The sequence below is a fragment of the Haliotis rufescens genome, unplaced genomic scaffold (assembly GCF_023055435.1).
Source record: "Haliotis rufescens isolate VD_foot unplaced genomic scaffold, xgHalRufe1.0.p SCAF_4, whole genome shotgun sequence".
In the NCBI taxonomy this organism is placed as follows: Eukaryota; Metazoa; Mollusca; class Gastropoda; order Lepetellida; family Haliotidae; genus Haliotis; species Haliotis rufescens.
In genome coordinates, this window is record NW_025964112.1 from 54349508 (window position 1) to 54367122 (window position 17615).

The 17615-nt window shown below is 41.6% G+C and overlaps 1 protein-coding gene across 13 annotated transcripts in view; it reads left to right on the forward strand.

Moving 5' to 3' along the window:
- The window catches only part of LOC124115216 (salivary glue protein Sgs-3-like), a 242143-nt gene extending 236009 nt beyond the window's left edge, over positions 1 to 6134 (forward strand). For all 13 annotated transcript variants that reach the window (XM_048381860.1, XM_048381855.1, XM_048381866.1 and 10 more), the window contains 2 exons: positions 102 to 240; positions 5986 to 6134. In XM_048381860.1, the coding sequence (XP_048237817.1) occupies positions 102 to 235 (134 nt within the window). In that variant the 3' untranslated portion in view covers positions 236 to 240; positions 5986 to 6134. The remainder of the gene's footprint in view (positions 1 to 101; positions 241 to 5985) is intronic.
- Positions 6135 to 17615: the final 11481 nt, after the last annotated feature.

Genomic DNA, 17615 nt, shown 5'->3' on the forward strand with positions numbered 1-17615 from the left:
AAACAACAAACAAACAAAATGATGTTACTGTCAGGAGATTGAAAGTTTAATTTAGTTAAAACTGAGAGTTGTAAAATTGTTTGTACGGTCTTCATTCTCAGGGACCCCTTGCACTCAACGGTGTGTCCGCAACGACATAGTGGCCTCAGTATGCGGTTCTTCAACGCTTGCCGATGAGTGTACCAAGCTCGAGGTTCCCACGTTAGATGGTAAATACACCTGCTGTACAGGTTAATACAGGTATGGAATACACTTCACGTAAAGGTTTATTGTAAGATCCATTTAACAAATTTCGCTTCGTAAATCAGACTTTCTTCACTGTTTTTGTGATTCGACAAAGACGATAGACAATATGGCTCTGATCAGTCTCATGTTCATACTATTCGCACTGCTGACATGTCCTGTCAAGCAACGTATTGGAAAGCAAATTCAGTTAAAGCGTACGGGACATTATTTTAATTTTGGGTTTTGTTGATAGCAGCTTCTCAACTTTCAACATTTCGCCAATGAATTAACTTCATAACCGAACACTACACATGAATGAGAGCGGGTCTGGTAACCACTTTGAATTCAAATACAGTAAACTACGGTTATAACGAACTCAAAAGAACGTATAGTTGGTAATAACCGTAAGATCGTTATAACTATATATATATATATAAACAAATGACGGAGTCTAAAAAATATGTTTGTTATATCGGTCAGTTCGTTATAAGCTCGTCGGTATAATAACAATTAGAGTAAATATTTGAACAAGATATGATATGTAAAGAACAATATAGTTCAAATTACTATGATGGAGTACATCATTTATTAAAATGTAGGTTATTAAAATGTAGAAGACGCGTGAAGATCCAGGGTAGATTAGGTCTTCAGCAACATATGCTTACCGTAAAAGGCGACTGACTATGCACGCGTAAGAGGCGACCGGATCCGCTGGTCAGGTTCGCTTTCTTGGTTGATGCATGTCATCGATCCCAATTGGGTGGATTGATACGACTGATGTAAATCACTGGATTGTCTGGACCAGACTCGATTATTCAAACCGCCGTCATACAGTTGGAATATTGCTGAGTGCGGCGTTAGACAGATTATTCAATACATAATACATAGGCATAATTTGTCACGTGATGTACATGGTTGGATGTTAAATTAAGTTACACAATTCTCATCATGGATCATATCAGGAAGTTTAGCAGTGTTATCCTTTAGTCTCTGCTTAAATGAATATAGAAAAAACTGCGGGTCTCTTGGGAAATTCATGCATTATGAAAAGCCTTATACATAATAGATTTCTCACATCTGAAACCATTTTGTAACACTGATATGGTTATATACCAGGCACCATTCTAAGTAACTTAAGCCAATACTTAACTAACCTTAATTGACTGGCTACAAAAAGATCACTCCGTCCTGTTTCACCAGGAAATCATAAGACCTATACATTTATAGTAAGTGACTACACTCAAAGAAGACGAACAAAAAAACATTTTAATGTTTTGCAACAATACCACCATTTCTAAAAACTACAGCATTGGTTTTATTAAGACTTACTTCAAGACTCCATTCAATCTCATTAAAATCATATCTTAGTTCTCGCTACCGCTAAACAAAGATCTGAGGACATCCCATTACGTGTCACGTCAGACCGACCTTGCGCAAACTTTGACCGACCAATGGAATGACCAATCAGAAGGCAGCTTTACAAACTTGAAACCTGAACTCCAAAAACCATTCTGGAATAGCTAATAGATGGTCTAGATTGTAAGGATCCGTTCGTTAAACCCGTAACTATCTTTCGGAATACCCCATGTTAAAGTTTTCGAGGTTGTATGATTAGAAATCATATTTCGTCACTTTAATAATCTGGTAAGCGACGCTCTGATTGGTCGGATGAAAGGTCGTTCTGACGTGACCCCTAATGGGATGTCTTCAGATCTTTGTTCAGCGGGAGCGAGAACTAAGGTCTGATTTTAATGAGATTGAGACTCCATTTACATCAATCACACTGTAACACATGTAACTGTTTTAGCCACTTGCAACATCTGACAGATGCATATAAACTAGTGTCCAAAAGAAACGATACCAACTTATTTTCAAAATTGTTTTTACTAAGTGAATTGTCAAGTATGAAAACATGCCAATTCGTATTGCACATCCCAAACACAGCATAGTCGATAAAAAATACCGGGAACACGTGATCACTTCCGGGAAAAAACGTAAATTTCGTGAAAGTGACATTTCCCACTCTAGCATGTTCTGCACGTGCAGAAAAACTGTATAAAACGGCTGATCAGACACGTTGATATCAAAGCAACAAAAAGAACACAAGATATGTCACATTTGACAGCCATCGAGAGAGAGAGAGCCGTTGGAATGGTCCAACAAGGAGCGTCACACGTCGACGTCGCCAGAAGGTTGGGCTGCGCACGCATCACTATCACCAGGTTGATGCAGCGGTTACGTCAGACAGGTCAGACGTCAGACAGGCCCAGGAGTGGAAGACCACGAGTAACCACGCCCCGTGAAGATCGTTACATCCGGGTATTACACCTGAGGAACCGCACCGTAACAGCGACGTCCACGGCGGCTACAGCACTGGGACACAGGATCAGTCGACAGACCGTCTACAGGAGACTACGGCAGTATGGTATTCGGCCAAGTCATCCCTACCGCGGACCGCTCCTGACGCCTCGACACCGGAACAACAGACTGATCTTGGCCAGGCGAGTTCGACGTTGGCAACGGCGGGACTGGGCACGTGTTATGTTCTCTGATGAGAGCAGATTCCTCATCTTCAGAAACGATGGACGGCAGCTTGTATACCGACGATTTGGTGAACGTTTGGCGTATCCAACAGGTCCGGCCGTTTGGAGGTGGAGGGTTAATGGTTTGGGGTGGCATATGTGGTGACGTCAAAACGATGCTTGTCGTAATTCGAGGAAACCTGACTGCACAGCGTTATCTTGATGACATCCTACGGCCTGTTGTGGTGCCCTTTATTCAGCAACAGCCTCGTGGATTCCTTTTCCAACATGACAATGCAAGGCCACACACAGCAAGATTGACACAGAACTTCCTTGCCAACGCCAACGTACAGGTTTTGCCATGGCCCGCATGTTCACCGGACATGAATCCCATCGAGCACTTATGGGACCACCTCGATGTCTCCTCGAGGAATGGCAACGCATCACTCCCAACGTCATCAGACGTTTGACGTCATCAGTCCGTAGGCGTGTTCTGGCATGTATTGATGCTCACGGTGGACATACCCGCTACTGACTTGATTTTGAGACGTGTGGTGTGACATTTCCCGTTGTTTCTGTGATCAGTGCTCTAACGAAATGTTCATTTTTCGACCCCACCCATCTTTAAAGGCTTGTCATATTGGTTGTACAGATTTTATTGAAATGAAATTTTTGTACAGATGTTGTGAAAGGATTTCTCAAAAGCATAACACCAATCCTAAACTTCTGCATTGTTTAGTTTTTCTTTTATGTTGTTGCAAACAGGTGGTATCGTTTCTTTTGGACACTAGTGTATGTTTTGCAAAAGTACAAACATTTACCACACCAATTATTTATAAGTAAATACATAACTTTTTTTCCTATTAACATAGTCAAATGGTTTTTTAAAGTCAATAAATCCAAACTAAAAGCGACTTCTGGTTTTGCACAAATAAACTGACGTCCAAAAGCAACTTTTCCAGAGTTTGAAATCACTCTTGCTCAAATGCAACAAAACATACATGCATGAAGTTAAGTGTATTAAGAAGATCAATATATCAACATAATCAACAGTGAAAATGACAATCATACCGCGACCGAGAATGACGTCAGAGCCCCCCAAAGTTGGGTGTGGTTCAAAACTCGTGCTTTCAGAATCATGGACTATAGGCAGAGTACATAAACAATCGCTCTCGTTCAATAACAAGTCATTAGTAGAGTGTGTGAGCACCTAATGCCTCAATACACGCACAAGCTCTTCGACGCACAGAAAAAGTCAGTCGTCTGAACAGGTCACGTGGGATTTGACGCCATTCTTCTTGGAGGGCCAAGATCAGTTCTTGCCGGTTGGCTGGATAGTGTGGTCGTTGTCGAACACGACGATCCATGAAGTCCCAGAGGTGTTCTATGGGGGACATGTCGGGTGAGCGTGCAGGCCACGGCAGGACGTTGACGTTGTTGGCTGCGAGGAAGTTAGTGACAATTCTGGCTGTATGGGCTCTAGCGTTGTCGTGCTGATAAATGACACCACGTGGCTGCTATTGGAGAAATGGTAGGGCAACTGGACGAAAATGTTATCCATGTAACACTGAGCTGTGAAGTTTCCGTCAACGATGACCAGCGGTGTCCTCTCCTGCCCACAGATCCCTCCCCACACCATGACACTCCCTCCACCATATGGTACGACCTCCTGCACGCAACACGCCGCCGTTCGTTCACCCCTTCGGCGGTAAACACGTTGTCTTCCATCAGCCCTAAAGATACAGAATCGACTTTCGTCAGTAACGACAACCCTCTGCCAGTCACGTCGTTGCCAACGTCGTACAGTCCGGGCCCATCTCAATCGCAGACGACGATATTGCGCTGTCAATAGCTGTCCTCTGTATGGTCTAAAAGCTCTGATTTCAGGAGCCCTGAGTCTCCTGGCCACTGTGTGTCGACTAACCCTGTGACCTAAGGCATTTGTCGCCTATGACGTCACTGTCAGGAAGCGATTTCGGAGGTGCAAGGTACGCAAGTACCGGTCATCATTGGGCGTGGTAACGGCAACACGGGAACAAACGAAGGTTCGTCCAATATGGGCGTGGGTCGCTCCCATCTGTACCATACCCAAGCCTTGTTCACGTTGATGGACTGTGAGTCGTGGCATTTCTTTTGTGTTATTTTATCACTGCGGATGTCTGACTGGCCGTTGCAATCGTTTTATACCCTTACCCGCACGTACATTTGCAGTTGTCAGTGGTGCACGTGTTTTTCATTTTTTCGCGTGTTATCTCGCAAACATGTAAAGGAGGACTAACATTTTCTGCATACACTGTTGTTGTATTTAGGTCATGTGTTTTAGATTGACTTCATCGACGAAAATTATACTTTGTCTGAAATTTATATTTTCAGTTGGTAAAGTTTCCTTTGGACGTCAGTTTATTTAGAACAAAGAGGTTGTAAAACAAGCAAGTTATCAACAGTAGAGTAGTTCGGCCGGAACCCTACTTGAGAATCATTTACTTCCATACATATTCATACAGCCATACATAGCCTTCATTAATTTATTTATTTACTTTTTGTCATTATTCTAATTAAGCCTTTACGGCATCAGCATACAAATTAGAACTGAGAAAAGTCTTGCTAAACATGGTGAATTTCCTCTCAGGATCGATCTGGGTGATTACGAGAGAATCAGTGTGTTTCTTATAGTTTGGCTCATCAGAAATATCAACGGCTTGACAATTAGAAGGATTGGCGTTCGTATCCAACATTGAAACATATGTCTCAGGTGCACAGTCCAAAATGAGACATAGAAGTGAATGGGTCAAAACGCCTACATTTGACATAAAAACATCCATTGGGCGGGGTTGCCTTTGATTTTTTTATCGACATTAGATAGTTTCCAGCTACAGCTACGAACAAAACCACATAGATTATTTTAAAGAAAAACGCCTTGCAACAATGTATATTTGGTGGGGGAATTTTCTTTCTTTTTTTCAACAGTCTGAAGCATAATATTTTTTTTTAAAGAATTTTCGGGGTCAATTAATTTTTTTCGATTAATTCACACTTTTTATTGTGTTACATTCCCACTGAAACTACAAGGCTGAAAACGGTGATGAAACTTTGTATGAATGATCCCACCTATGGTGTATCTAAAACTGCTCACAAAATCCTCACCGGCTTTAACATGGCCCATTTATTTCAACTCAATCCAGGTGAGCTACAGTGCCATCCTGATGCTTGTATATAAAACATTTATTTTGATTTTCAGAGGACATATCAACAGGGGATCCAGAACTCCACCATATCAACAGAAAGTGTACAATTAAGACAAAATGGTTGCTTGTCAAAGATCATATATTAATTGACTAATATGTACTTTCAAACCTTCGAAATGAAAATAAATTGATCGTGGAGCAATTTGCTTTCTGTCTTCAAAACGATAAAATAAATCAAGACGGTATTACGTTTCTTGTATCTGACTTGTTCTCTGATAATATATGTATCATTTAGAACATTTGGTTCGGATGACAAACAGATGAAGTATGATACATTAGCATTGCAGCTGAGTTTTCTATGGGTTCATGACGTGCTGTTCTTAAAGTGTAGATATCATGAAAAATAGCAATAGACTTTTCGTACATCATTATGTAGCAAGTGTGATGTACGTTACGATGGCCGAGAAAATCAGCGTGAATGTAAACTTAGCGATATTGCGCATAATTAAACGTACTTATTTTGAGGTCAATATTTGTAACAACCCGCGAATCTTAACGGCGATAACGAGGGGGCGTGGTTTAAATAGCACGGCCGGCTAGGCCTGCAAACTGATTGGGTATTACCACCAGCCGGTACAGAATATACGCGACCGTTTCAGTAATTGTGTCATGAGTATGGCTGGTAGGGGGGTGTCAACCAACCTTGATTTAACATCTATTATATAATCTTAACATTGCAAAATATTTTCAATTTTAGGAGCGTGGGATCCATCCACCCCCTTCTACTCAATACGTGCCTTTATACCTGCTAATCTACCAGAAAATTATTTGTCTCGGTGTTGTCCCGAAGTCTAAAATAGACATAATTTTGATATTCGAGAGTTCAGTGATGGTCATGGGTTTATGAATTCAAATATGTTCGAAAGTTCGGTGTCGGTTGAGGATCAATGCACCAAGTGAGTGAGTGAGTGAGTGAGTATGGTTTTACGCCGTTTTCCAGCAACATCACGGCGGGGGACACCAGAAATGGGCTTCACACATTGTAGCCATGTCGGGAATCGAACCCGGGTCTTCGGCGTGGCGAGCAAACGCTTTAACCACTAGGCTACCCGACCGCCTTCAATGCACCAAGTACTTAAGACATGTCGGTGCTGTGTAGAAAACAAGACATATACATTTTGCCATCGTTTAATTAAATGAATGATCTCCTCTGTCCTGTCTGGAAGTAACATGTCGTGTGAGTGAGTTGGGTTTAACGCCGCTTTCAACAGTATTCCAGTTATATCACGGCGTGCCAGCTGAATGTGGGAGGAAAGCCCGAAGTGATGCAGGTCTCAGACGTTTACCACTTCGGTGACACCCACGAGCACGGGTATGGTGCTGACAAACCTAGAAACATAATCGGGGCGAACCGGGATGCGAACCCACAATCATAGGTTTCTGGCGTGCTAAAGGGACGCAACTCTGCACAGCGAATCGCGACGCCTGAGACGACTGGGCCACCCCTGCCCCCAGTCCAACCAAGATATAACTCCGACATTCCAGCCTTGTTCGTCATAGTGGAGACTGGACTTTTATAGTTAGTGAGCTCCCTTGCCTGGTGTAGGTGGGTAATGACGTCTCCAAGGAAGAGATCAAGACGGGAATACTGCCACTTGGGAACACAAGCAAATATTACTATATTATTGTGAGTTCGTTTGTTTGTTTGTTATTTAACGCCGCACTCAGCAATATTCAAGCTATATGACGGCGGTCTGTAAATAATAGAGTGTGGACCAGACAATCCAGTGACTGACATCAAGAGCATCGATCCACGCAATTGGGATACGATGACATGTATCAACCAAGTCATCGAGCCTGACCACCCGATCCCGTTAGTCGCCTTTTACGACAAGCATAGTCGCCTTTTACAGCAAGGATTGGTTGCTGAAGAGCTCTTCAACCCCGGATATTCACGGGTCATATGTTTCAGTGAGTTTTAATACTGGTTGGTGATTACATTACGATAGAGACAATGTGTGCATGTCCCATAAAGAGACAAAGATACTCTACTGTAACACTACGTGCAGACCTTCGATAAGCTGCAAGTGATGACTGGTGGTGTGGTGAAACGCTTTCTTGTGACAATCGTGGGACGACACCTGAAGGGAGGCAACTCTTGTATCCAAAACGCGTTAAAATTAGTGAGGCTAACGAGTGAGTGAGTTGGGTTTAGCTCCGCGTTTAACATTATTCCAGTTATATCGCGGCGCCTCAGACGACGGGGCCACCCGTGCCCCCCAAACTAGTTTTAAAACTAAAAACTGTTATATATTACTACTTGTTATACTGTCCTTCGATGAGTGTTATATAATATAGATTACATAGGTATAACGTATTCAAGTCACGATATGGCTGAATTATTGCCGATGTCGCTTAAGTTTAACCTACTCACTGTAATAATAGTCATCATTTGTTGCACATGACTGGTCGCTTTCTGAACTGAGACTTTCTAAAGGGCAGCCTACTGTATAGACAAGGTTAGGGTTGTTTCCACAATTGTTGGACCACTATTGTTCAACTACCCTGTACTTTATCATTGAATATGAAGAAGTATTTCCACAATAGCAAACATTATCTTCTTGGTCAACTGGACCATAACTTATGTTAAAAAAATCAATTACAAAATGAAATATTTCTTTCTTTAAAACTATAAGCCTGAATGTTATTTTTAAAGCCAGGCAGTGTCACAACAAGACCCGTGAAGGGCCGGGGTACAAAATGTCTTCAGCAGCCCGTATTTGCCGTAAGTGACGACTATGCTCGTCGTAAAAGGCGACTAACGGGATCGGGTGGTCAGGCACGTTGACTTGGTTGATGCACGTCATCGTATCCCAATTGGGTGGATCGATGCTCATGATATCAATCACTGGATTGTCTGGTCCTGACTCAATTATTTACAGACCGCCGTCATATAGCTGAAATATTGCTGAGTGCGGCGTTAAACAACAAACAAACAAACAAACAACAACAACAAATAACGTCTTTTAACGTATTTTGCTATGACACGGCTGGGGATTGAACCACAGACGTTCCACTCTCCGGGCAGACTCTCTGTGCAAAGGCAATAGACAAAGGAGGGACGCGACGTTAAACCCTATTTCACTTCGAATAATTGCGGATCTGTATATTAATGCATATGAGTTGGAATTTCTGTTCTGAATGGCAAAATCAGAGCACGCCAAGAATCTTAACTTATCATTTTGATATATCGATGGCCTGATATTGTTGAAATATTTTTTAATAGCCCATTCCCTTTCAATGATTAAAACACCTGGACTAGAAATAAAAGAGACCAGTGACATCGTTTCATCTGTTTCCTATTGACTCTTAGATACACCCATCACGATGGAACAACATATCCGCAAGATACAACTGCCAACTTTTCCTTCATGTCAAGCAATATGTAAGCAGCTTTCGCCGTTGGCATGTAAATTTCACAACAAATGAGGTACAATCGTGCATACGATGTACTTCGTTGCTAGAAATGTATTTTAATGTTTTATCTGATGATATAAACAATGTCATCTCTAGATCCATTAGCACACGCTTTGTTAGCCTCACTGGTGGCACGGGTGGCCCAGTCGTCTAAGGCGCCGCGATTCGCTGTGCAGAGTTGCGTCCCTTGGGCACGCCAGAAACCAATGATTGTTGGTTCGACGCCCGGTTCGCCCCGATTATGTTTCTAGGTTTGTCAGCACCATACCCGTGCTCGTGGGTTTCACCGAAGTGGTAAACGTCTGAGACCTGCATCACCTCGGGCTTTCCTACCACATTCAGCTGACACGCCGCGATGTAACTGGAATAATGCTAAAAGCGGAGCTAACCCAACTCACTCACTCGTTAGCCTCACTAATTTTAACGCGTTTTGGATACAAGAGTTGCCTCCCTTCAGGTGTCGTCCCACGATTGTCACAGGAAAGCGTTTCACCACATCACCAGCCATCACTTGCAGCTTATCGAAGGTCTGCACATAGTGTTACAGTAGAGTATTTTTGTCTCTTTATGGGACATGCACACATTGTCTCTATCGTAATGTAATCACCAACCAGTATTAAAACTCACTGAATTATATGACCCGTGAAGATCCGGGGTTGAAGAGCTCTTCAGCAACCAATCCTTGCTGTAAAAGGCGACTATGCTTGTCGTAAGAGGCGACTAACGGGATCGGGTGGTCAGACTCGATGACTTGGTTGGTGCATGTCATCGTATCCCAATTGCGTGGATCGATGCTCTTGATGTCAGTCACTGGATTGTCTGGTCCACACTCTATTATTTACAGACCGCCGTCATATAGCTTGAATATTGCTGAGTGCGGCGTTAAACAACAAACAAACAAACGAACTCACAATAATATAGTAATATTTGCTTGTGTTCCCAAGTGGCAGTATTCCCGTCTTCATCCCTTCCTTGGAGACACCATTACCCACCTACACTAGGCAAGGGAGCTCACTAACTATAAAAGTCCAGTCTCCACTGTGACGAAGAAGGCTGGAATTTTGGAGTTATATCTTGGTTGGACTGGGGGCAGGGGTAGCCCAGTCGTCTAAGGCGTCGCGATTCGCTGTGCAGAGTTGCGTCCCTTGGGCACCCCAGAAACCTATGATTGTGGGTTCGACTCCTGGTTCGCCCCGATTATGTTTCTAGGTTTGTCAGCACCATACCCGTGCTCGTGGGTGTCACCGAACTGATAAACGTCTAAGACCTGCATCACTTCGAGCTTTCCTCCCACATTAAGCTGACACGCCGCGATAGAACTGGCATATTGTTAAAAGCGGCGTTTGACCCAACTCTCTCACTAAAACTAGTTTTAGAACATCCAAAAGATCATACTAATATCAAAAGGGGCTATGCATCACCAACAACTAAAGATGTCCATGGGAACGTACATTACTTCTTCTACCTGCAGGTACCCCAGCAGGATTTTCACCATCCCTTTAGTTGCTGGCGATAGTTTACAAGTTTAGCCAGAAATAAAAATGACGAATATAATACGTTTAAAAGTCTGGCATACACAGAACATGTTGAATAGCGTGGAACGTACGTACCCTGTTAGAGGGGAAATCATGTTACGTCACTTCATGATATGACATGGAGCACTGACTCAAAGGTCACCGTAAGATAACATTAGTGTGCCGGAAGCAAAACGTATTTTCTTAGATAGATTTATGTACCTGCTCAGTGTTCGTTTGTGCTGTTGAGTTACGATAACATGTAAAGTCACTATTTTCACAACTGAATTGACATAATGAGTGAGTACCACTACGTTAAACTGATTAAATAGTGGAATGTCATAACGCATCATTCTCAGGGGGCACGGGTGGCAATGCCGTCTAAGGCGCCGCGATTCGCTGTGCAGAGTTGCGTCCCTTGGGCACACCAGGAACCTATGATTGTAGGTTCGAATCCCGGTTCGCCCCGATTATGTTTCTTGATTTGTCAGCACCATATCCGTGCTAGTGGGTTTCACCGAAGTGGTTAACGTCTGAGACCTACATCACTTCGGGCTTTCCTCACACATTAAGCTGACAAGCCGTTATATCAATGGAATAATGTTAAAAGCGGCGTTAAACCCAACTCACTCACTCACTCATTCTCAGGGGCATTGCTATTCTCTGTGAATTTACCTCTCCTGCCACATCTACGTTTGTGTGTTGCTTAACGCCGCAATATTCCAGTTCTATATAAATACAGCCTATTAATAAGCCAGTTTGGACCAGAGAATCCCGTGATCGATATTGTGGGCAGCGATCCACGCCGTCAGTGTACGACTACAAGCAAGCAGCCAAGTCGCCCAGCCTGCCTACCCGATCTATTTACTCAGTAATAGTCCAGCTATGTGTCTGTAAATAATCGAGTCTGGACTTGGAAATCCAGTGATTAATAGTATGAGCAGTGATCCACATCGTCGGGTACGGTGACACACAATCAACAGAGTCACCGCGCTAATGTTCAACTGACCTACCTTGACAGATTTGTTCATCTATATAATTGTCTCGTAACTACGAGATACTGCTCGTATGCTCGTCTTCTGCTGCAGACCCGTGAAGATCCGGGGTAGAATAGGTCTTCAGCAACCCATGCTTGCCGTGAAAGGCGACTATGCTTGTCGTAAAAGGCGACTAACGGGATCGTCGGTCAGATTCGCTGACTTGGTTGATGCATGTCATCGATCCTAATTGGGTGGATCGATGCTCATGATATCAATCACTGGATTGTCTGGTCCAGACTCGATTATTTACAGACCGCCGTCATATAGCTGGAATATTGCTGAGTGCGGCGTAAACAATGAACCAAATCTACTGCTGCAATGTGGCTGATGTGACGTAAAATCGTAACTCACCCGCTTTCTTGGATTGAGATCGAGCGACCGCAGTCTTTTAACACATCGAATGGACGTCCACAGTTACGTTGGAGGCTTCACGAACGCCATTTGTAACAGACATATTTACAAAAAGGTGCATTCAGTAATCAGCATTGCCTCGAAGTGTATGTTCACTGTCCTTTCATGTGATAGTCGGAAGCCGTACAACGGTGATGAAGAAAGACTAAAAGCGCAACTGGAAATAGTTTATAACGCTTCATGATATTTTATTAAATATCATTTTTGTACAGACATTTATATTTGTTTGTTGTTTAACGCCGCACTCAGTAATATTCCAGCTATATGACGGCAGTCTGAAAATAATTGAGTCTGAACCAGACAATCCAGTTATTGACATCATGAGCATCAACCAAGTCAGCGAGCCTGACCATCCGATCGGGTTAGTCACCTCTTACGACAAGCATAGTCGCCTTTTACGGCAAGCATGGGTTGCAGCTGTAGACCTATTCTAATCCGGATCTTCACGGGTCAAAAATGTCAATAGAGAGTGTTTGATTGGTCGCCTGTTCAAGGATATCCACGCTATGACCCATCCTTGTGAACAAAACGAAGAAATGCACATCCAAACTATCGTAGAATGGACTCGATGCGTGTCTAGACTCACAGTGACAGTCTCACGTAATAAACGTTATCGGTCACTACCCGACTCCGATATTGTGACACTTGACTTTGACCTAACAGTATCGCCAAGTCAAACAATATCAGTTAAATCAGACTTAATCGAAGCCCTGAAATCGCCGCAAGTTCACGACTTGCTTACAGACCGGATAATCAAAACGCTTGATAGTAAATTTGATCAGGTGCTGGAGAAGATATCAGAGTGTCAGTCCGATATTAAAGCAAATGAAAGCGCCATCTCCGAGTTGAATCTGAAGCTGAGATCCAAAGATATAGAGATTGATGAGATGAGACAATATAGCAGACGAAATAATGTCCGCATCTTTGGTATCCCTTTCGTGGTTGGGGAGGAGACAGATTCCCTGGTGCTGGACTTGGCTAAACAAATGGAGGTAAAACTTGACCTGAGAGATATAGAGAGGAGTCACAGGTCAGGTGATCCGGCCTACTACTCTGACAGAAAACCTAGGCCAATACTTGTCAAGTTCCTGTCTTACCGTAGCAAGAAGGAATTCATCAAGCAACGATCCAAGCTTAAGTAACTCAAAAGGAAAATATACATCTATGACGATTTGACTAAATACAGATCAAGGATCGCTGCCACAGCTCGAAAGCTACAGATGGAGAGTAAGATAATAGGGACGTGGACCAGCGATGGACTCATATTCATCAAAACACACGATGAGCACATATTGAAGATTACCCGACAATCACAGATGGACGAACTCATCGACTCCCTCAAAATCCGAATCCGACTCAAACTGACCCAAGACAGTTGAACACCAACGGCTTAAACAATGACACTATAACTGTTTCTCTGGTTGACTTATCAGCTCGTGAAAAACTCATGTTCTCTTGATGGCACCAAGTGTTCTCATCTCCATGATTTGTGTGATGTGTACTTGTGACTGGAACCCTGAATGGTATGCAATTATTGATTGACACTCTAGTACAACAGGACTATATTGTTGAACAGTGACTGCGATGATGAGTAATTATTTGGCCATCTTCATTCACTCAAAAGCTTGAAATCCAATGCAGCCAAGATTGATGATGATAATCAATTACCAATATTTGATCTAAGTAATAATCTGTGACAGGTTTTCAATATTGTTAATGTTCACAATATATGTGGATAATATGAACAATATGCAAACAGAAATAGTGATTGTTATTGTTATATGAGGATCTTTTTCAGACTGTGTTCAGTGTGTGTTCCTAAATATCATGGTATTTGAAAAAATGTATATAATAACTTAGGTGCATGTTATCTTCTAGGTAACTAATTCTCTCTATATTTTTGTCATTTACATGGAATTAAGGACAAATATAATTATCCCTCTTACACCATGGGGATTAAGTTATTAATAATCATTGTATCAAACATTTATACGTTGATACATGTTTGCACGTTTAGATTTTACAAACCACTAAGGTTTCAGTTCGCTATTGCACATGAAAACGTTAATGCGCATTATGGGTGAAGGTTAATACTTTATTTATATTAGGTGGGTTATAAATCATTTTAAGCACAACGTATTTACATACTTTAGTAACTTAGGCATAGTTATACTTTTTAAGTATTATTAATAAGTAAGCTACGTTACTGTACGAATCATCACTCATGAGTTCAATGCATGATATGGGATGCCCGATCAAGTATGTGCTGCAACACGAAGCGTTTTACTATTATTTGTGGTAATTCAGCTAAAAAGTATCAGTACTGCGGTAACACATGATAATTTTGTGTCTAACCCCATACAAAGACTCGTCTATTCAGCTTAGTCTCGTCCATGTTAACGAGTCTCCTCCACTGACCGAGCACGGCTTTCCAGTGACTAACAGTAATAGGTGTCCAACCCATGTCTCCGTTAACAGCATTATTTGGCGTGTATTTCCCAACTCCAAGATAAAATCTGCAGGCACGATTGTGGATCTTGTTAACCACAGGGAAATCTTTAACACCCCAGATTGACGCTCAATATGTGATTACAGGCAGGATGACGGTTTCATACAACTTGGTAAAGGCATTGTAAGGCAACCCACCCATCGCTTTGGATTTAGAAATGACTAGTCCTAGTGCTCTGCTGGCTGATTCGGAGGGACGGTTTGGAACGGACTTGGCTGTTATGCTAAAATCTAGGCTTTCGTGAAGTACCAGACCCAAATAGTTGTACATTTCCACCACATCGAATGAAACATCTTCACAGGAAAACGAGAAATTGGTTTTAGGCACAGACGGGTTGCGGAAGTGTATTATGTTAGACTTTTCAGAGTTCACGGTCATATCGTCCTTAACACACCAGATGTTGAGACAGTCCACTAGACATTGGAGGTCATCTTCATTTCCCGCTAACAATACTAGGTCATCAGCATATAGTAAAACACAAATGGTATCATCGTCCACCCTAACTCCTTTACCCAGTCCCTTCAAGCGCAAGATCGTTTATGAACAGATTAAATAGTAAAGGCGACAGCAGACAGCCTTGTTTGACACCACAGTTAACAGTAAACCAGTCAGTTCTAAACCCGTTAACCCGCACGCAGCTCGACACACTTGAGTATATTGCGTGCAGCGCATGTAACATGTTTCCTTTTACTCCCAGGTCGTCCAGTCGATCCCACAGTATGTTTCTATTTATAGAATCATAGGCCTTTTTGAAATCAACAAAACTAGCATACGTCAACATCTTCTTCTTCTTTCTCGTTTCGAAAATATTAGTAATAGTAGATAGAATTGAAAATGTGCCACTTTTCAAGCTTACGTAATCTGTTTACGGGGAATACGAGATGCTCGTGCATCTCGCCGTGTTACATAATGGTCATACAGTTAAACATTATGATGAGAGGGCTAGAAGTTTTTCGATGTTTCCGAATCGGGTACTGGTTATGTTATAAATAAGTTATTGAAGTCATTGAGTTATTGAAGGGTTCCGTAAATAACTGTTTCCCTGTTCTTTCAGATTTATTTTCTCATCTGAGGTAATGGTGATTATCTCATTCTCAATTTTGCTTTTTATTTGTTTGTTCATTTTGGTTATTTCCTGTTCACTTAAACAAAAAGAATTGCCACTTGACTTTATTATGTTCACATGCCAAGCTAGCGCTAATGGGTATTTTATGATACTTGTAGACTTGAATTTGTTGGATGCCACTGCTTTCCTGTGTTACGAACTCAGTTTATTCGATGGCAGTTGATGTTGCACAATACAGGCAAGCGGTGGGCTCCTTTGCAGTTTATCTTCATACTAAAAACGAATCAAAATGTAAAATCTTCCTGCATTTTGTTAAGTCTCTCTGCTTATGTAATTCATCAATTTCAATCTTCTTTTCAATACTGCTCCTCTGCTGTGGTGATGTTCATCTTAAATCCAGGACCCTTAATAGGCACAGATTTAAAGATTATTCATCTAAACGTTCGTTGTACTAAAGACAAACTTGATATCCTTGAAGTTGAACTAAGACATTATGATGTAATTTGCATATCTGAAACATGGTTACACACGGGTATACACGACAGCGACATAATTATTCCTGGTTTCCAGGTTCCATTTAGGAAAGACAGGTCAACTCGAGGGGGTGGCGTAGCTATTTACGTCAGAGATAATATGTATGTCAAACATATGGATCGGCTTCTCATAGTTGGTCTAGAGGCGATATGGGTACATGTTAAATGCAAAACTCGTGATTATTTAACTGGAACTGTTTATCGTGCAGATAAGAGTGAAGCGTATTGGGAACTAATTGATCAATCAATAGGAAACGCAGTCGATATGAATATGTACACTGTAATTACAGGAGATTTTAATATAGATATACTTCGAGATAATAATCCAAAATTCGAATATTTGCAAATGGTTCATGGATTAACACAAATTATTAGAGAGCCTACGAGGATCACCCAACATCCCAGTACGTTGATAGATTTACTTTTTATGACAGATGTTGATAGTGTAGGGGACTCGGGAGTACTTGATCCAGTTTGTAGTAACCAATGTCCAATATTTGTAACCATTAAAGAAATGTCATTCCTTCAAACGTAAAGTGTACTATTATTCTATGGCAGATCTAAATGGCTTAAATACTGACATGCTGAACATTGATAGTGATTTATTATTCACATCGGGGGATGTGAACACAATTACTGACGAACTTACATCTCGAATTATAAAAGTTTGTGGTAAACATATTCCTAATACAATTGTTACCATGCGATCAAAGGATCCACAGTGGATCAATAATGTAATACGTTCCTTAATAAGAAAACGAAATTGCCAACATAAGAAAGCTAAAAGACGTAATACTCCAGCTGATTGGGCAAATTTTAGGCTGTTTAGAAATAAAGTAATCGACTATGTCCGTAAGGCAAAGAAGGCACATGCATCTAAAATTGATACTGTAATACATAGTTCTCACGGTACAAAGACTTGGTGGCGTTTAGTAAAGGAATTTCTTAAACTTAAAACTGCAAAACACAACTTTCCCCCAATTTTATTTGGGGATAGGTTGTATGATAATTCCATGGATATTGCTGATATTCTCAATAACTTCTTTGTGGACCAATCTCGCATATGTAATCCTGATATGCAACTTCCACCCGAAGAATTAGATAAAGTTGAAAATCCATTAGTAAATATAATT